At 41.0% G+C, this 13142-nt stretch overlaps 1 protein-coding gene across 5 annotated transcripts in view; it reads left to right on the top strand.

The window, feature by feature from the left end:
* fbxo11b (F-box protein 11b) overlaps window positions 1-13142 on the top strand; it is a 138464-nt gene that overhangs the window by 123711 nt on the left and 1611 nt on the right. For 4 of the 5 annotated variants that reach the window (XM_070889320.1, XM_070889322.1, XM_070889324.1 and 1 more), the window contains 4 exons: window positions 1185-1292; window positions 10316-10351; window positions 11109-11217; window positions 11309-11407. In XM_070889320.1, coding sequence (XP_070745421.1) covers window positions 1185-1292; window positions 10316-10351; window positions 11109-11217; window positions 11309-11407 — 352 coding nt within the window. The remainder of the gene's footprint in view (window positions 1-1184; window positions 1293-10315; window positions 10352-11108; window positions 11218-11308; window positions 11408-13142) is intronic. The other variant, XM_070889321.1, reaches the window with a different exon arrangement.

Genomic DNA, 13142 nt, shown 5'->3' on the forward strand with positions numbered 1-13142 from the left:
TTGTCCTCCTCTGCTGAATTCTAAATTTCTCCCTATCCTCAGGTTTGCTGCTTTTTCTGGCCAATTTATATGCCTCTTCCTTGGATTTAACACTATCCCTAATTTCCCTTGTTAGCCACGGTTGAGCCACCTTCCCCGTTTTGAAGTTCATCCGTGTGATCTTTAAATGTCTGTCTACCGTCAACCCTTTAAGTATCATTCGCCAGTCTATCCTAGACAATTCACGTTTCATACCATCGAAGTTACCTTTCTTTAGGTTCAGGACCCTAGTCACTAAATTAACTGTGTCACTCTCCATCTTAATGAAGAATTCTACCATATTATAGTAATAGATGCTATAGCACACCTGTCATTTGGTTGGATCCCGGATAAGCTGCATTGAGGGGTCAATCCCCGACTTTAAAAAAAATACCCTTGGGATGAATGAAGTTACATTAAAATTCCATTTATATAAAAATAACTAATCCTACAGTATGTTTTGCAGCCTTGAGTTTCAGTAAGAAAAATTAGTTTTATTGAATACCATAGTCCTGAATTTGTTGGGGGCCCATTATGGTGGGAGAGGGCTGGCAGGTGCAGGAACGGGCAGGACCTGGAAACACTGGGTCTCAGACCTGGAGAGCAACGTACGGCAATTCCCACTGGCAGGCAGGATCTGGTGGAAGTTCGGTCTGCCCCGTGGATAGCCTGATGTCAAGAAGGAGATGAGGCCAGCAAGATGGCTGGAATGCCCACTGCTTCCGCCTCCTTACCCTGTCCAGGCCCAGAACATGCCAGAAGATTGCAGGCAGCAAGAGTGAAATTGCCCCTTTTTATAAAGGGGATCAATTTCCACGGTTGGCATTTTCAACTGGTAATGCTAGTTCTCTTCCAAGTGGCTTGAATGCTGACTCTTCCTCCCTTTCTTTCCTTCCACCACCACAAGTGAATACCCAAGGTGCATTCATATTAACTTCGATGCTTGATTTATGTTAATTAACTGACCTCGGATACTCCGATGGTGTCAGGCTCCATATTTAATGGAAGTGGAATTGGATCAAGGAATTTTGCCTCAAATATGTTTAAAATCCTAACTAACTGTAACTATATAGGTCCTAATCTTGTTTATGTGGGGGCCTAAAGATCTGCGGTACTTTTTTATTTTCCAATTCCAGCTGTATATAATCACTGTCCTTCTTTCACAGGCATTGAGATAACAAATCATGCTACAGCTACACTAGAAAACAATCAGATTTTCAACAACCGGTTTGGAGGGTTGTTTCTAGCATCTGGTGTGAATGTTTCAATGAAAGGTATAAAAACATTTTATCATTAAACTTTACTAGTGGAAAAAGTTTCATATTTCTTACTAATGGTAAAATGGGATATATTGTAGATATATCCACATCTGACTTTCCATATTGGAAAATTGTAGAAACGGAAGAAAAGAAAGACTTGTATTAATAAGTACATGACTGGAGGAGAGTATGCAGTCCTGTTGGTTGGTCTTCACTCTGAATACCTCTCAATTGCCCACTCTCAAAAGGCACACTATCTGCTTGCCATGTTTATGTAGCTATTTGAATTGCTGTATGATTCTGAATGTTGTAAAGGGGAGATATCTATACATTTAGTGTGTGCAATTCTTTTGTTCCTTGTTTTATCCTCTTGCAGCAACTGGTTAAAGGCACCCTGGAACAGACCCCTTATGTAGAGTTATCCCTGCAGTGACTTTGTGAAGTTCTACTCCATAACCTGAACAGAGTATCCCATAGTTTGCTGACCCCTGCTTACAATGTCACTTCACTGAAATTTCTGCATGGTAGTCAAGCCATGTCTGTACGACATAATTGACTCGGGTTGCCTCTGGTTTGTCTTTGAAGCATAAAGCACGTGACTGAGTGAGACACCATACATTCCTTTCTGATGTTTAGGATTATGTTGCAACACAGTTACACTTCAAGCATAATGGTATCTTAAGTATAAATGTTTGCGGTTTAATGCAATGTGTTCAATATATTTAGAACTACTGGTATTGTATGGAATAGTAGAACCACATTTAGGTTACATAACAGAATGCACAAACATTCCAAAGTTGACTACAGCCTCAATACTACATTTGCACTAATAATTTACATCCATCAGGTTGCTGATACTAATGCAAGTGGATGTTTTGATTTCAGATATGGCCACCAATGAAGCAACAGCAACTTGTTCAAAAAAGGGTGTAAAGTTGAACCCAGCTTCAGGCCAGTCAGTTTAACCTCGGTACTGAGGAAGCTTTTAGAAACAATAATCAGGGACAAAATTGACAGTCACTTGAACAAGTGTGGATTAATTAAGGAAAGCCAGCACGGATTTGTTAAAGATAAATCATGTTTAACAAACTTAATCGAATCTTGATGAGGTAACAGAGGGGGTTGATGAAGGCAATGCAGTTGACATGGGGTACATGGATTTCCAAAAGGCGTTCGACAAAGCGCCACATAATAGGGCTTTCCAGCAAAGTTGAAGCCCATTAAATAAAAGGGACAGTGGCAGCATTGATAGGAAATTGGCTAAGTGACAGGAAACAGAGAGTAGCGGTGAACGGTTGTTTTTTGGATTGGAGGAAGGTGTACAGTGGTGTTCCCCAGGGGTCGGTTCTGGGACCACTGCTTTTCTTGATGTAGATGAATGACTTGGCTGTGGGTGTTACAGAGCACAATTTCAAAATTTGCAGATGAAACAAAACTTGAGACTTCTAGTGAACAGTGAGGAGGATAGTGATAGACTTCAAGAGGACATGGACAGCCTGGTGGAATGTGCAGACACGTGGCAGATGAAATATAATGCAGAAAAGTGCGAAGTGATACATTTTGGTAGAAAGAATGAGGAGAGGAAATATAAACGAAAGGGTATAATCGTAAATGGGGTGCATGAACAAAGAGACCTGGAGGTATATGTGCACAAATTGTTGAGGGTGGCAGGGCAGGTTGAGAAAGCAGTTAAAAAAGCTTATGGGATAGAGGTATAGAGTACAAAAGTGTGGAGACTATGATGAACCTGTTTTTTTAAAAAAAAACACTGGTTTCGACTCAACTGTGTCCAGTTCTGGGCACCGGACTTTAGGAAGGGTGTGAAGGCCTTGGAGAGGGTGCAGAAAAGATTTGCGAGAATGATTCCTGGGATGAGGGACTTCAATTATGTGGATAGACTTGAAAAGCTGGGGAAATTCTCCTTGGAGCAGAGAAGAATGAGAGGAGATTTGATGAGAGATGTTGAAAATCATGAAGAGTAAATGGAGAGAAACTTTTCCCATTGGCGGAAGGGTCGAAAACCAGAGGAGACAGATTTAAAGTGATTGGCAAAAGAACCAAAGGTGACATTAAGAAAAATATTTTAATGCAGAAATTGGTTAAGATCTGGAATGCACTGCTTGAAAGGGTGGTGGAGGCAGACTCAATCATGTTTTCCAAAAGGGAGTTGGATAAGTACCTGATGGAAACAAATTTGCAGGGCTATGAGGAAAGGGCGGGGGACTGGGACAAGCTGAAATGCTTTTGCAGAGAGTCGGCGGGGACTTGATGGGCCGAATGACCGCCTTCATTGATGTATCCATTCTATGATTCTAAGAACAGCACTTAGAATAGCCTGTGCCAATGGTCCAGAGCCATAAAATGCAATCAAGTAAATAGGGAAGAAGTGCAATTTGACCTGGGATTTTTGGGGTGAGGGATCCTCATGGACAGAGTTTGGACTTTCCTCGCCTAATGGATAAGAACATAAGAAATAGGAGCCGGAGTAGGTCATATGGCCCCTCGAGCCTGCTCTGCCATTTAAGACGATCATGGTTGATAAGAACATAAGAATTAGGAACAGGAGTAGGCCATCTAGCCCCTCGAGCCTGCTCCGCCATTCAATAAGATCATGGCTGATCTGGCCGTGGACTCAGCTCCACTTACCCGCCCTCTCCCCGTAACCCTTAATTTCCTTATTGCTTAAAAATCTATCTATCTTTGACTTGAAAACATTCAATGATCCAGCCTCAACTGCTTCCTTGGGCAGATTCACAACCCTCTGGGAGAAGAAATTCTTTCTCAACTCGGTTTTAAGTTGGCTCCCCGTATTTTGAGGCTGTGCCCCCTAGTTCTAGTCTCCCCCACCAATGGAAACAACCTCTCTGCCTCTATCTTGTCTATCCCTTTCATGATCTTAAATGTTTCTATAAGATCACCCCTCATCCTTCTGAACTCCAACGAGTAAAGACCCAGTCTACTCAATCTATCATAAGGTAACCCCCTCATTTCTCGAATCAGCCTAGTGAATCGTCTCTGTACCCCTTCCAAAGCTAGTATATCCTTCCTTAAGTAAGGTGACCAAAATTGCACGCAGTACTCCAGGTGCGGCCTTACCAATACCTTATACAGTTGCAGCAACACCTCCCTGCTTTTGTACTCCATCCCTTTCGCAATGAAGGCCAACATTCCATTTGCCTTCCTGATTACCTGCAAACTAACCTTTTGGGATTCATGCACAAGGACCCCCAGGTCCCTCTGCACCACAGCATGTTGTAATTTCTCCCCATTCAAATAATATTCCCTTTTACTGTTTTTTTTTCCCCAAGGTGGATGACTTCACACTTTCCGACATTGTATTCCATCTGCCAAACCTTAGCCCATTCGCTTAACCTATCCAAATCTTCTTGCAGCCTCTCTGTGTCCTCTACACAACCCGCTTTCCCACTAATCTTTGTGTCATCTGCAAATTTTGTTGCACTACACTCTGTCCCCTCTTCCAGGTCATCTATGTATATTGTAAACAGTTGTGGTCCCAGCACTGATCCCTGTGGCACACCACTAACCACCGATTTCCAACCGGAAAAGGACCCATTTATCCCGATTCTCTGCTTTCTGTTCGCCAGCCAATTATCTATCCATGCTAATACATTTCCTCTGACTCCGCGTACCTTTATCTTCTGCAGTAACCTTTTGTGTGGCACCTTATCGAATGCCTTTTGGAAATCTAAATACACCACATCCATCGGTACACCTCTATCCACCATGCTCGTTATATCCTCAAAGAATTCCAGTAAATTAGTTAAACATGATTTCCCTTTCATGAATCCATGCTGCGTCTGCTTGATTGCACTATTTCTATCCAGATGTCCCGCTATTTCTTCCTTAATAGTTTCAAGCATTTTCCCCACTACAGATGTTAAACTAACCGGCCTATAGTTACCTGCCTTTTGCCTGCCCCCTTTTTTAAACAGAGGCGTTACATTAGCTGCTCTCCAATCCGCTGGTACCTCCCCAGAGTCCAGAGAATTTTGGTAGATTATAACGAATGCATCTGCTATAACTTCCGCCATCTCTTTTAATACCCTGGGATGCATTTCATCAGGACCAGGGGACTTGTCTACCTTCAGTCCCATTAGTCTGTCCAGCACTACCTCCCTAGTGATAGTGATCATCTCAAGGTCCTCCCTTCCCACATTCTTATGACCAGCAATTTTTGGCATGGTTTTTGTGTCTTCCACTGTGAAGACGGAAGCAAAATAATTGTTTAAGGTCTCAGCCATTTCCACATTTCCCATTATTAAATCCCCCTTTTCATCTTCTAAGGGACCAACATTTACTTTAGTCACTCTTTTCCGTTTTATATATCTGTAAAAGCTTTTACTGATCCGATCATGGATTCGGGTCCACTTCCCTGCCTGCTCCGCATAACCCCTTATTCCCTTATCGGTTAAGAAACTGTCTATCTCTGTCTTAAATTTATTCAATGACCCAGTTTCCACAGCTCTCTGAGGCAGAAAATTCCACAGATTTGCAAACCTCAAAAGAAATTCCTCCTCCATCTCAGTTTTAAATGGGTGGCCCCTTATTCTAAGTTTATGCCCCCATGTCCTAGTCTCCCCCATCAGTGGAAACATCCTCTCTGCATCCACCTTGTCAAGCCCCCACATAATCTTATACGTTTCAATAAAATCACCTCTCATTCTTCTGAATTCCAATGAGTAGAGGCCCAACCTACTCAACCTTTCCATAAGTCAACCTCCTCATCTCCGGAATCAAGTGAACCTTCTCTGAACTACCTCCAAAGCAGGTACATCCTTTCTTAAATATGGAAACCAAAACTGTACGCAGTATTCCAGGTGTGGCCTCACCAATACACTGTATAGCTGTAGCAAGACTTCCCTGCTTTTATACTCCATCCCCTTTGCAATAAAGGCCAAGATTCCATTGGCCTTCCTGATCACTTGCTGTACCTGCATATTAAACTTTTGTGTTTCATCCCCCCAGGTCCTGCTGTACTACAGTACTTAGCAATTTTTCTCCATTTAAATAATAACTTGCTCTTCGATTTTTTTTTTTCCTGCCAAAGTGCATAACCTCTCACTTTCCAACATTATACTCCATCTGCCAAATTTGTGTCCACTCACTAAGCCTGTCTGTCCTTTTGCAGGTTTTTTGTGTCCTCACACACTGCTTTTCCTCCCATATTTGTATCGTCAGCAAACTTGGCTATGTTACACTCCGTCCCTTCATCCAAGTCGTTAATATAGATTGTAAATAATTGGGGTTCCAGCACTGATTCCTGTGGCACCCCACTAGTTACTGATTGCCAATCCGAGAATTAACCATTTATCCCGACTCTCTGTTTTCTGTTAGTTAGCCAATCCACTATCCATGCTAATATATTACCCCCAACCCCGTGAACCTTTATCTTGTACAGTAACCTTTTACGTGGTACCTTGGCTATTTGGGCAAGCTGCTCGAGGTCTGTTGTCAATTGCAAAGCTGTACCCAAGCAAGTCAATGTTGTCATAAAAGTGAAAAAGAAAAAACTTGATCCATTAGTAATGACTATTTTGAAGATACTTTACAGATATGAGCGGCTTCTTTTGGGGCAGCTCGGGATATGTAAATCAGGCAGGTCTGCAATACTCCAGAGCACTATTCATGATTGACCAGCCTAGCCTGGTTCACTATTGGACTGAGAGGGTGGCTGGAAATCTTTTCATTTGGCTCCAGATAACCCTGTAACCAGTGTCCCAAAGGGTAGGGCTTTTAAGTGGACAAACCACAGGAATGGTAGCATAGCGAGTATGGCCCTGGACTTGTAACTGAAATAGTAAATCTAATCCTGAAGGCAACCTGCCACTCCTATCTGATCTGACCTACATGTGACTCTAGTCTTACAATATGTAGTTGACTTATAATGGTCTCTGAAATGGTCCAATAAGCTATTCAGTTGTGCATTCACTTCAAGAAAGCAGCTGGGAATGGACAATAAATGTGTCCTTGTCAGCATTGCCCACATTTGAGAACAAACATAAAAACAAACCTTACCAATCTTCTCTTAGGCAGTCCCTCGGAGTCGAGGGTGACTTGCTTCCACACTAATGAGTTCTCTGGTGACTGATGAGTCCAATACGGGACCTACAGTCTCTGGCACAGGTGGTGGTGGTGAGTGGGGTGCTCTGTTGGTAAATTGCAAATTTTTGACCCTTTGGGGTTCCCTAAGCCTTGGGACATATGCACTCTGGACTTGGATGGGCGATGTGTCTCTGTGGCGAATGTGTGTACCGTACCCTTGGGAAAACAGGGTAATTGCAGATTTCTGGGCTTGATTCAAAGATTCTTAATATTGGTTGATAGGTTTCCACAAGTCAAACACCCAGCTGACCCACCCCACCCCCCAAATTAAATTTGATTATTTCCCAATTTATCAACTTTTAAGGTAAGATGTACACAACCCTGCATAACCTGAAAAGAAAATCTTACACAAAACTTGATCGTACTCCAATTGTTCTCTAACTCTCTTCAGATGACTGTTTCAAAAATGTATCCATAAATGTCCCCTTAAAAATTATTTTTTGATGGTTTGCTTTTATTGAGTGTTAAAATCCTGAAATTATCAGAAGTTATATAACACTATCAAATTTATACCAATCATATTGGGGGGATCAAGGGGTATGGCGAGAAAGCAGGAATGGGGTACTGAAGTTGAATGTTCAGCCATGAACTCATTGAATGGCGGTGCAGGCTAGAAGGGCCGAATGGCCTACTCCTGCACCTATTTTCTATGTTTCTATGTTTCTATTTGACTTCTTGATTCTCGATTTATTTTGGTAATGAGCATATTGCAGAAATTTCTGCCAGTATATCATTTTAATACCCTGCAGATTAAGTCTAAGTGCATTCTACCCACTTGTTTAAAATAAAATCTCTTGGGAAGAGCACTTTTAATCAATCCTCTTAAATGGATTGCTCTAAAATGAGTAGATCTACCTAACCTTCACATTAAAAGTAGTAGTGTGCTAGAGTCGAGCATGTTTGGTCCTGGCTGGAAAACACCCACCTGCTGTATTTGGCTGATCTGTCTTTGACTTATGGGCAGCATTTGGGTTAGAGATCAACATTCTACCAGATCCTGGATGCTGATATCAGTGGTTCAACACAACACAACCATTGTTGGGGATTCCAGCTATTACTCAACATTTTAATTGTCTTTGATTATTAGGATTGACATCTGTCCTGGGTAAGATGTGAGGATCCACTTAAAAATAATGCCTGAAGTATACCCACTGTTTATAGGGCCTTTGCATTGTGGCTTTCTGGCAAATTATTGGGGAAAGAATAGCTTTGTGTGGCCTTGGGTTTGAAGAATGTCACCAGAAACACAGTAATACTCCTTCCAATAAAAAAAAAAGTTTATCTCTGTGCGATTTAAAATTGAGATGTTTGAAGTCTTTGGCTAATCCAATCCAATCTGCAGCTGTTGATTAAGTTTGAGGTTATTATTGATCCTCCACATACAGATAATGAAGTGCCCATCAAATGGTAAATTGTGGATGCTGTTCTTTTTAAGATTTTTATTTTGTGGTAGCCTCCTAAGTTATGTGACCCCAGCCTTTGCTGTACTTGTGTTGGATTCATTCCTTCATTTATCACCTGTGGATAGTAGGTGTTAAGGTACTCGGCATTAGGAAAAGTTGGTCTGTTTGCACGGTGCTGTTCTTCTTCAGTAGCATAGTCTTGTGTGTGCATGTCCTCTTTTGTGATCTTAAACCGATGGCTGAAAAGTGCTGACGTTCCAGTTGCATCAATGTTCTCGGTTATTCCACAAAATTGCAATAGATTGAATTTCCTTGGGTAGTAACTATAAATGAGGAATCCTTTGTGGGAAGACTTTGATGACTGCAGAAATTATGGATCTTGCATCCACATTGGTTCACTATCCAATTCTTAGTGACAGCGGGAGAGGAAGTTGAAATTCCAGCGTGGGTGTTAGTAAGATGAACACCCTATCCTTACTGTACGCAAGATTGGGAGGTAGAGGATGTTATTAGATCCTCAATGAGGATGAAGAAGAAAATGTTACTGAACCTGCAGATATATTTTGATGTATTTATAATGTTTGTATTGCACCAAATATTTCTTGTTTTCCCTGAAAACCTTGCTGGAAGACAGTAGATTCTGATTCTTGTAGATTGACCTTTGGAATTTCAGGATGTTTTCTCCCTTCCAGCTGGAGCTTTGTTAGAAAGCATTGGGAAACATCATCTGAGATATATGTAGATCGATGTCAGAAACGCCAAGTAAGGTGGCCTGCAGAGACTAATTTGGTAGGCTGGCCACAGCTCTATCTAAACAGGAGATTTCAGGTCATGGAGTGGAATCCTTACGAAGCTCTCTGAGAAACCGTATGTGAACAGTGGAGCACGAGGGCTTGTACATACAAGCATGTTACAACATTTTGAAATGTCAATTGTAATAAATGATCCTAGATGACTAATTTATGTAGGCAAATGTCTGAACCTGACACAACTTCCTGAGCAGGGATTCTGTTGGTTGTGCAGGTGTGAATTAAGCTGTCTATGTACTCGTCACTCAACTTTGGGTTATTGATATGCCTACACCAATTTTCTCCTGAATCTATATGGAGCCATTTGTTGCAATTGATAACTTCCTCTGCACTTGGATAAATAAAATCAAGACTAAACAGTATATAATAAATACACAAATCCTACTCTTTTAATAATTAAATTCATCAAACTGCTTTGTCATGATACGTTAGGCTGTGTTTGGAACTGGGCATGCATTCCTGATCTATAAACTGCTATGTGGCCTCAATGACTCTGAAAATGAACATGTAGAGACCCTTTGAGACATTTAATTTTTTGGCTGTAAACAGAGCCCATAGGAGTTTAAATCGTCTCTTAAAAAAATATCTTAAAGTTGGTAAATCTTTCAAAAAGGAATATGCCAGAAATGGCACTATGTTTGTGATGTGTGGAGATGACCATAAAATAAATTATGTCCTCTCTTTATATTTTTATATTTGGAAGAGCTTACTGTTTGTGGGCCATCTAAATCCAGTGCAGGTAAATATACACGGTGAAAGCTTTGAATGAATTAATGAAAAGGTCTGTGGCTAAATAAATGCTACATGAGGAAGTTTGCAATTGTCAAATGCCTGTTCCATCATTTTAAGAATGAGTATCAGCAGAATTATTTTAACTGGATTTTAAACAAATAGCGTAATATTCCAACTCCTTTGCCCATTTGTATTGTGACGACCACTTAAGCATTTCGGTCAGATTTCAGCACTAAGATCAGCAACAAGACTGATTTCCGATTCAAAATTGAGGTTTTCATGACCACAATGGGGGAGGGAGGAAACTATTTCCACTGGTAAGTGGGCAATAAATGGAGGGCTTCAACTTGAGATCATCCAGAAGAACAAGGCTGAGGTTGGGGGCAAGAGGTTGTTAAACCTTAGATTGCCCTATCAGAAACAGTGGTGGAAGCATAATCCACAATCGTTTCTAAAGGAGTAGATAGGTATTTGGAAAAGAATATAAAAAATGTATGGGGAAAGGGCAATGAGGTGAAACTAAATGGAAAGCTCGTGCAAGCAGAGTGGGCTGAAAAGTGGCTTTTGTGATAAAATTCTGATTCCAAGTTAATGTCAGAACCTGCATGTAATTAAGAGAAAACAAAGAAACTGCAGTTCTTGGATCCTAGGCAAGAGGAAACCTGAGCAGAGAGGGAAAACTAATATATCCACGTAAATTCTGCTATAGCCACTGCATCTGTCATATAAACATGTTGGCACTCTCTTTCTTTCTTCCTTTTAAGACAACAAAATAATGAACAATCAAGATGCTATTGAAAAGGCTGTTAATAGGGGCCAATGCCTATACAAGATATCAAGTTACACCAGCTACCCAATGCATGATTTTTACAGGTAAATTTCATGGTCCTTGCAAAACTATTTTACAAGAGGAAAAAAGCTGCTTTTGATAAACTTTTCATGTCAAATGTTTTTTAATCACCAGGTGTCACACCTGCAACACAACAGACCGCAATGCAATCTGTGTAAACTGCATTAAGAAGTGCCATCAAGGACATGATGTGGAATTCATTAGACATGATAGGTCAGTACTGTATTGGAAACTTTGTGGATAATTACAGATGATGAATATTAGTAGCCATAATTTTTGGACTGGGATTTTTGAGGTCCCCCAGGTTATCTGATTTCTGTATTTGTTGACTTACTGGTATATTTCTGTTGCTCTTTATATAATTAAATAAAAACTTCTGCCACAATAGTGCTGTTTTCCTTTTAAGTCGCTGACACTTTTGGGAGTTAGGACAGAGGGTCACCCACACAAGTTTGAAACTGTCCTATTCCACCAACCTGCTGTTTTTGGGAAGGAAGCTCACATCATATCCCAACAGCAAGTGGTGTGGAAGGATACACTTTCACTATCCAACAGGATGTGTTCAGAATTTGCACTTCACAAAGGTTTGAATCATTCTGACTTCTATTGTGTGCTGCAGCATTAGTAGGGCCTGAGAGCTGGTTACTTTAACATCACCCCTTGTATGGTGTATGAGTAGAAAATGGACAAATTTACTGTTCTAATGCGGTTAATACTTATTACTTCACCAAAGCAGTTGCAGTGGAACCATATTGGCTGATCTTCCTACATAAATATCCAACACAGGCAAATTTTGTTTTGTTTTGAGACCAGAAAATACACATGGAAGCTTTAGTAAAGGATGAGAAATTTCTGCTTATTAATGCATCTCCTGCCTCCCTTGTGGGGAATCTAGAACGAGGGGACATAGCTTCAGAATAAGGGGTCGCCCATTTAAAACTGAGATGAGGAGAAATGTCTTCTGAGGGTTGTGAATCTTTGGAATTCTCTACCCCAGAGTTGTGGAGGCTGGGTCATTGAATATATTTAAGGTGCAGACAGACAGATTTTTGAACGTTGAGTGTCCAGGGTTATGGAGAGCAGGTGGGGAAGTGGAGTTGAGGCCAAGATCTTATTGAATGACTGAGCAGGCTCGAGGGGCCAAATGGCCTACTCTTATGTACTATGCTCCTGCTGGCATTGAACACTGTGCTGAATGAGTTGTTGAACTCCTAAGCCTCTAACCATTTGCTAGATGGTGTATAAGTGTGAGATCCTGCTGGGACAAGCTTGGCATTAAGACCAAATTGGTAACGAGCTCCAAGGTGGGCCTGTGCTACACCAGCTGTAGAATCAGGTTTGAGTCTATTACCCTCTTCACACCCTCCCTGACACATGGAATGGCTTGAATACGGGTTAAAAAAATATTAAATGGCTAAGGAGATTTGCAGCTGCCAGCTCTGCTACAGCAATCCAAAATCAATCCCTCTCCATTTCTCTCTACCCCTGCATCTTTCTCTGCTTCAACTATTTATCCTGCCCTTAACATGGTCCCTGCCTCAACCATCCCTGTGGCAAAGCATTCCAGCTTCAAACTTTTTTCCTAACCCCCGCTCGCAATTTTAAATTGATCCCTTATTAATGACTCTGCAATCATACAAAATGTTTCTATACTTGCCGTAACTTGTAAAAACCTCTCGACCATCTCTGCTCCAGTGGAACTAGTCCCAATATCTTAAGTTTCCTTGTAAATATGGTTTGCCATCCCTGGGATCATCCTGAAATATCTGTTCTTGCCAGCCCATGTACAAATAGATTGAACATGCCCATATTTATAAAAATCAAAGATAAAGACAAGGAATTATGTATTACTAGTCATACCAATATCTCAGATTGCAATGCTTGATATTGATTCCAGAACTTTGTTGGTATGCTCGAGGGCATGTTTACCACAAATATTTTCTTCATT

Source organism: Pristiophorus japonicus, chromosome 9, assembly GCF_044704955.1.
Source record: "Pristiophorus japonicus isolate sPriJap1 chromosome 9, sPriJap1.hap1, whole genome shotgun sequence".
Classification (NCBI taxonomy): Eukaryota; Metazoa; Chordata; class Chondrichthyes; family Pristiophoridae; genus Pristiophorus; species Pristiophorus japonicus.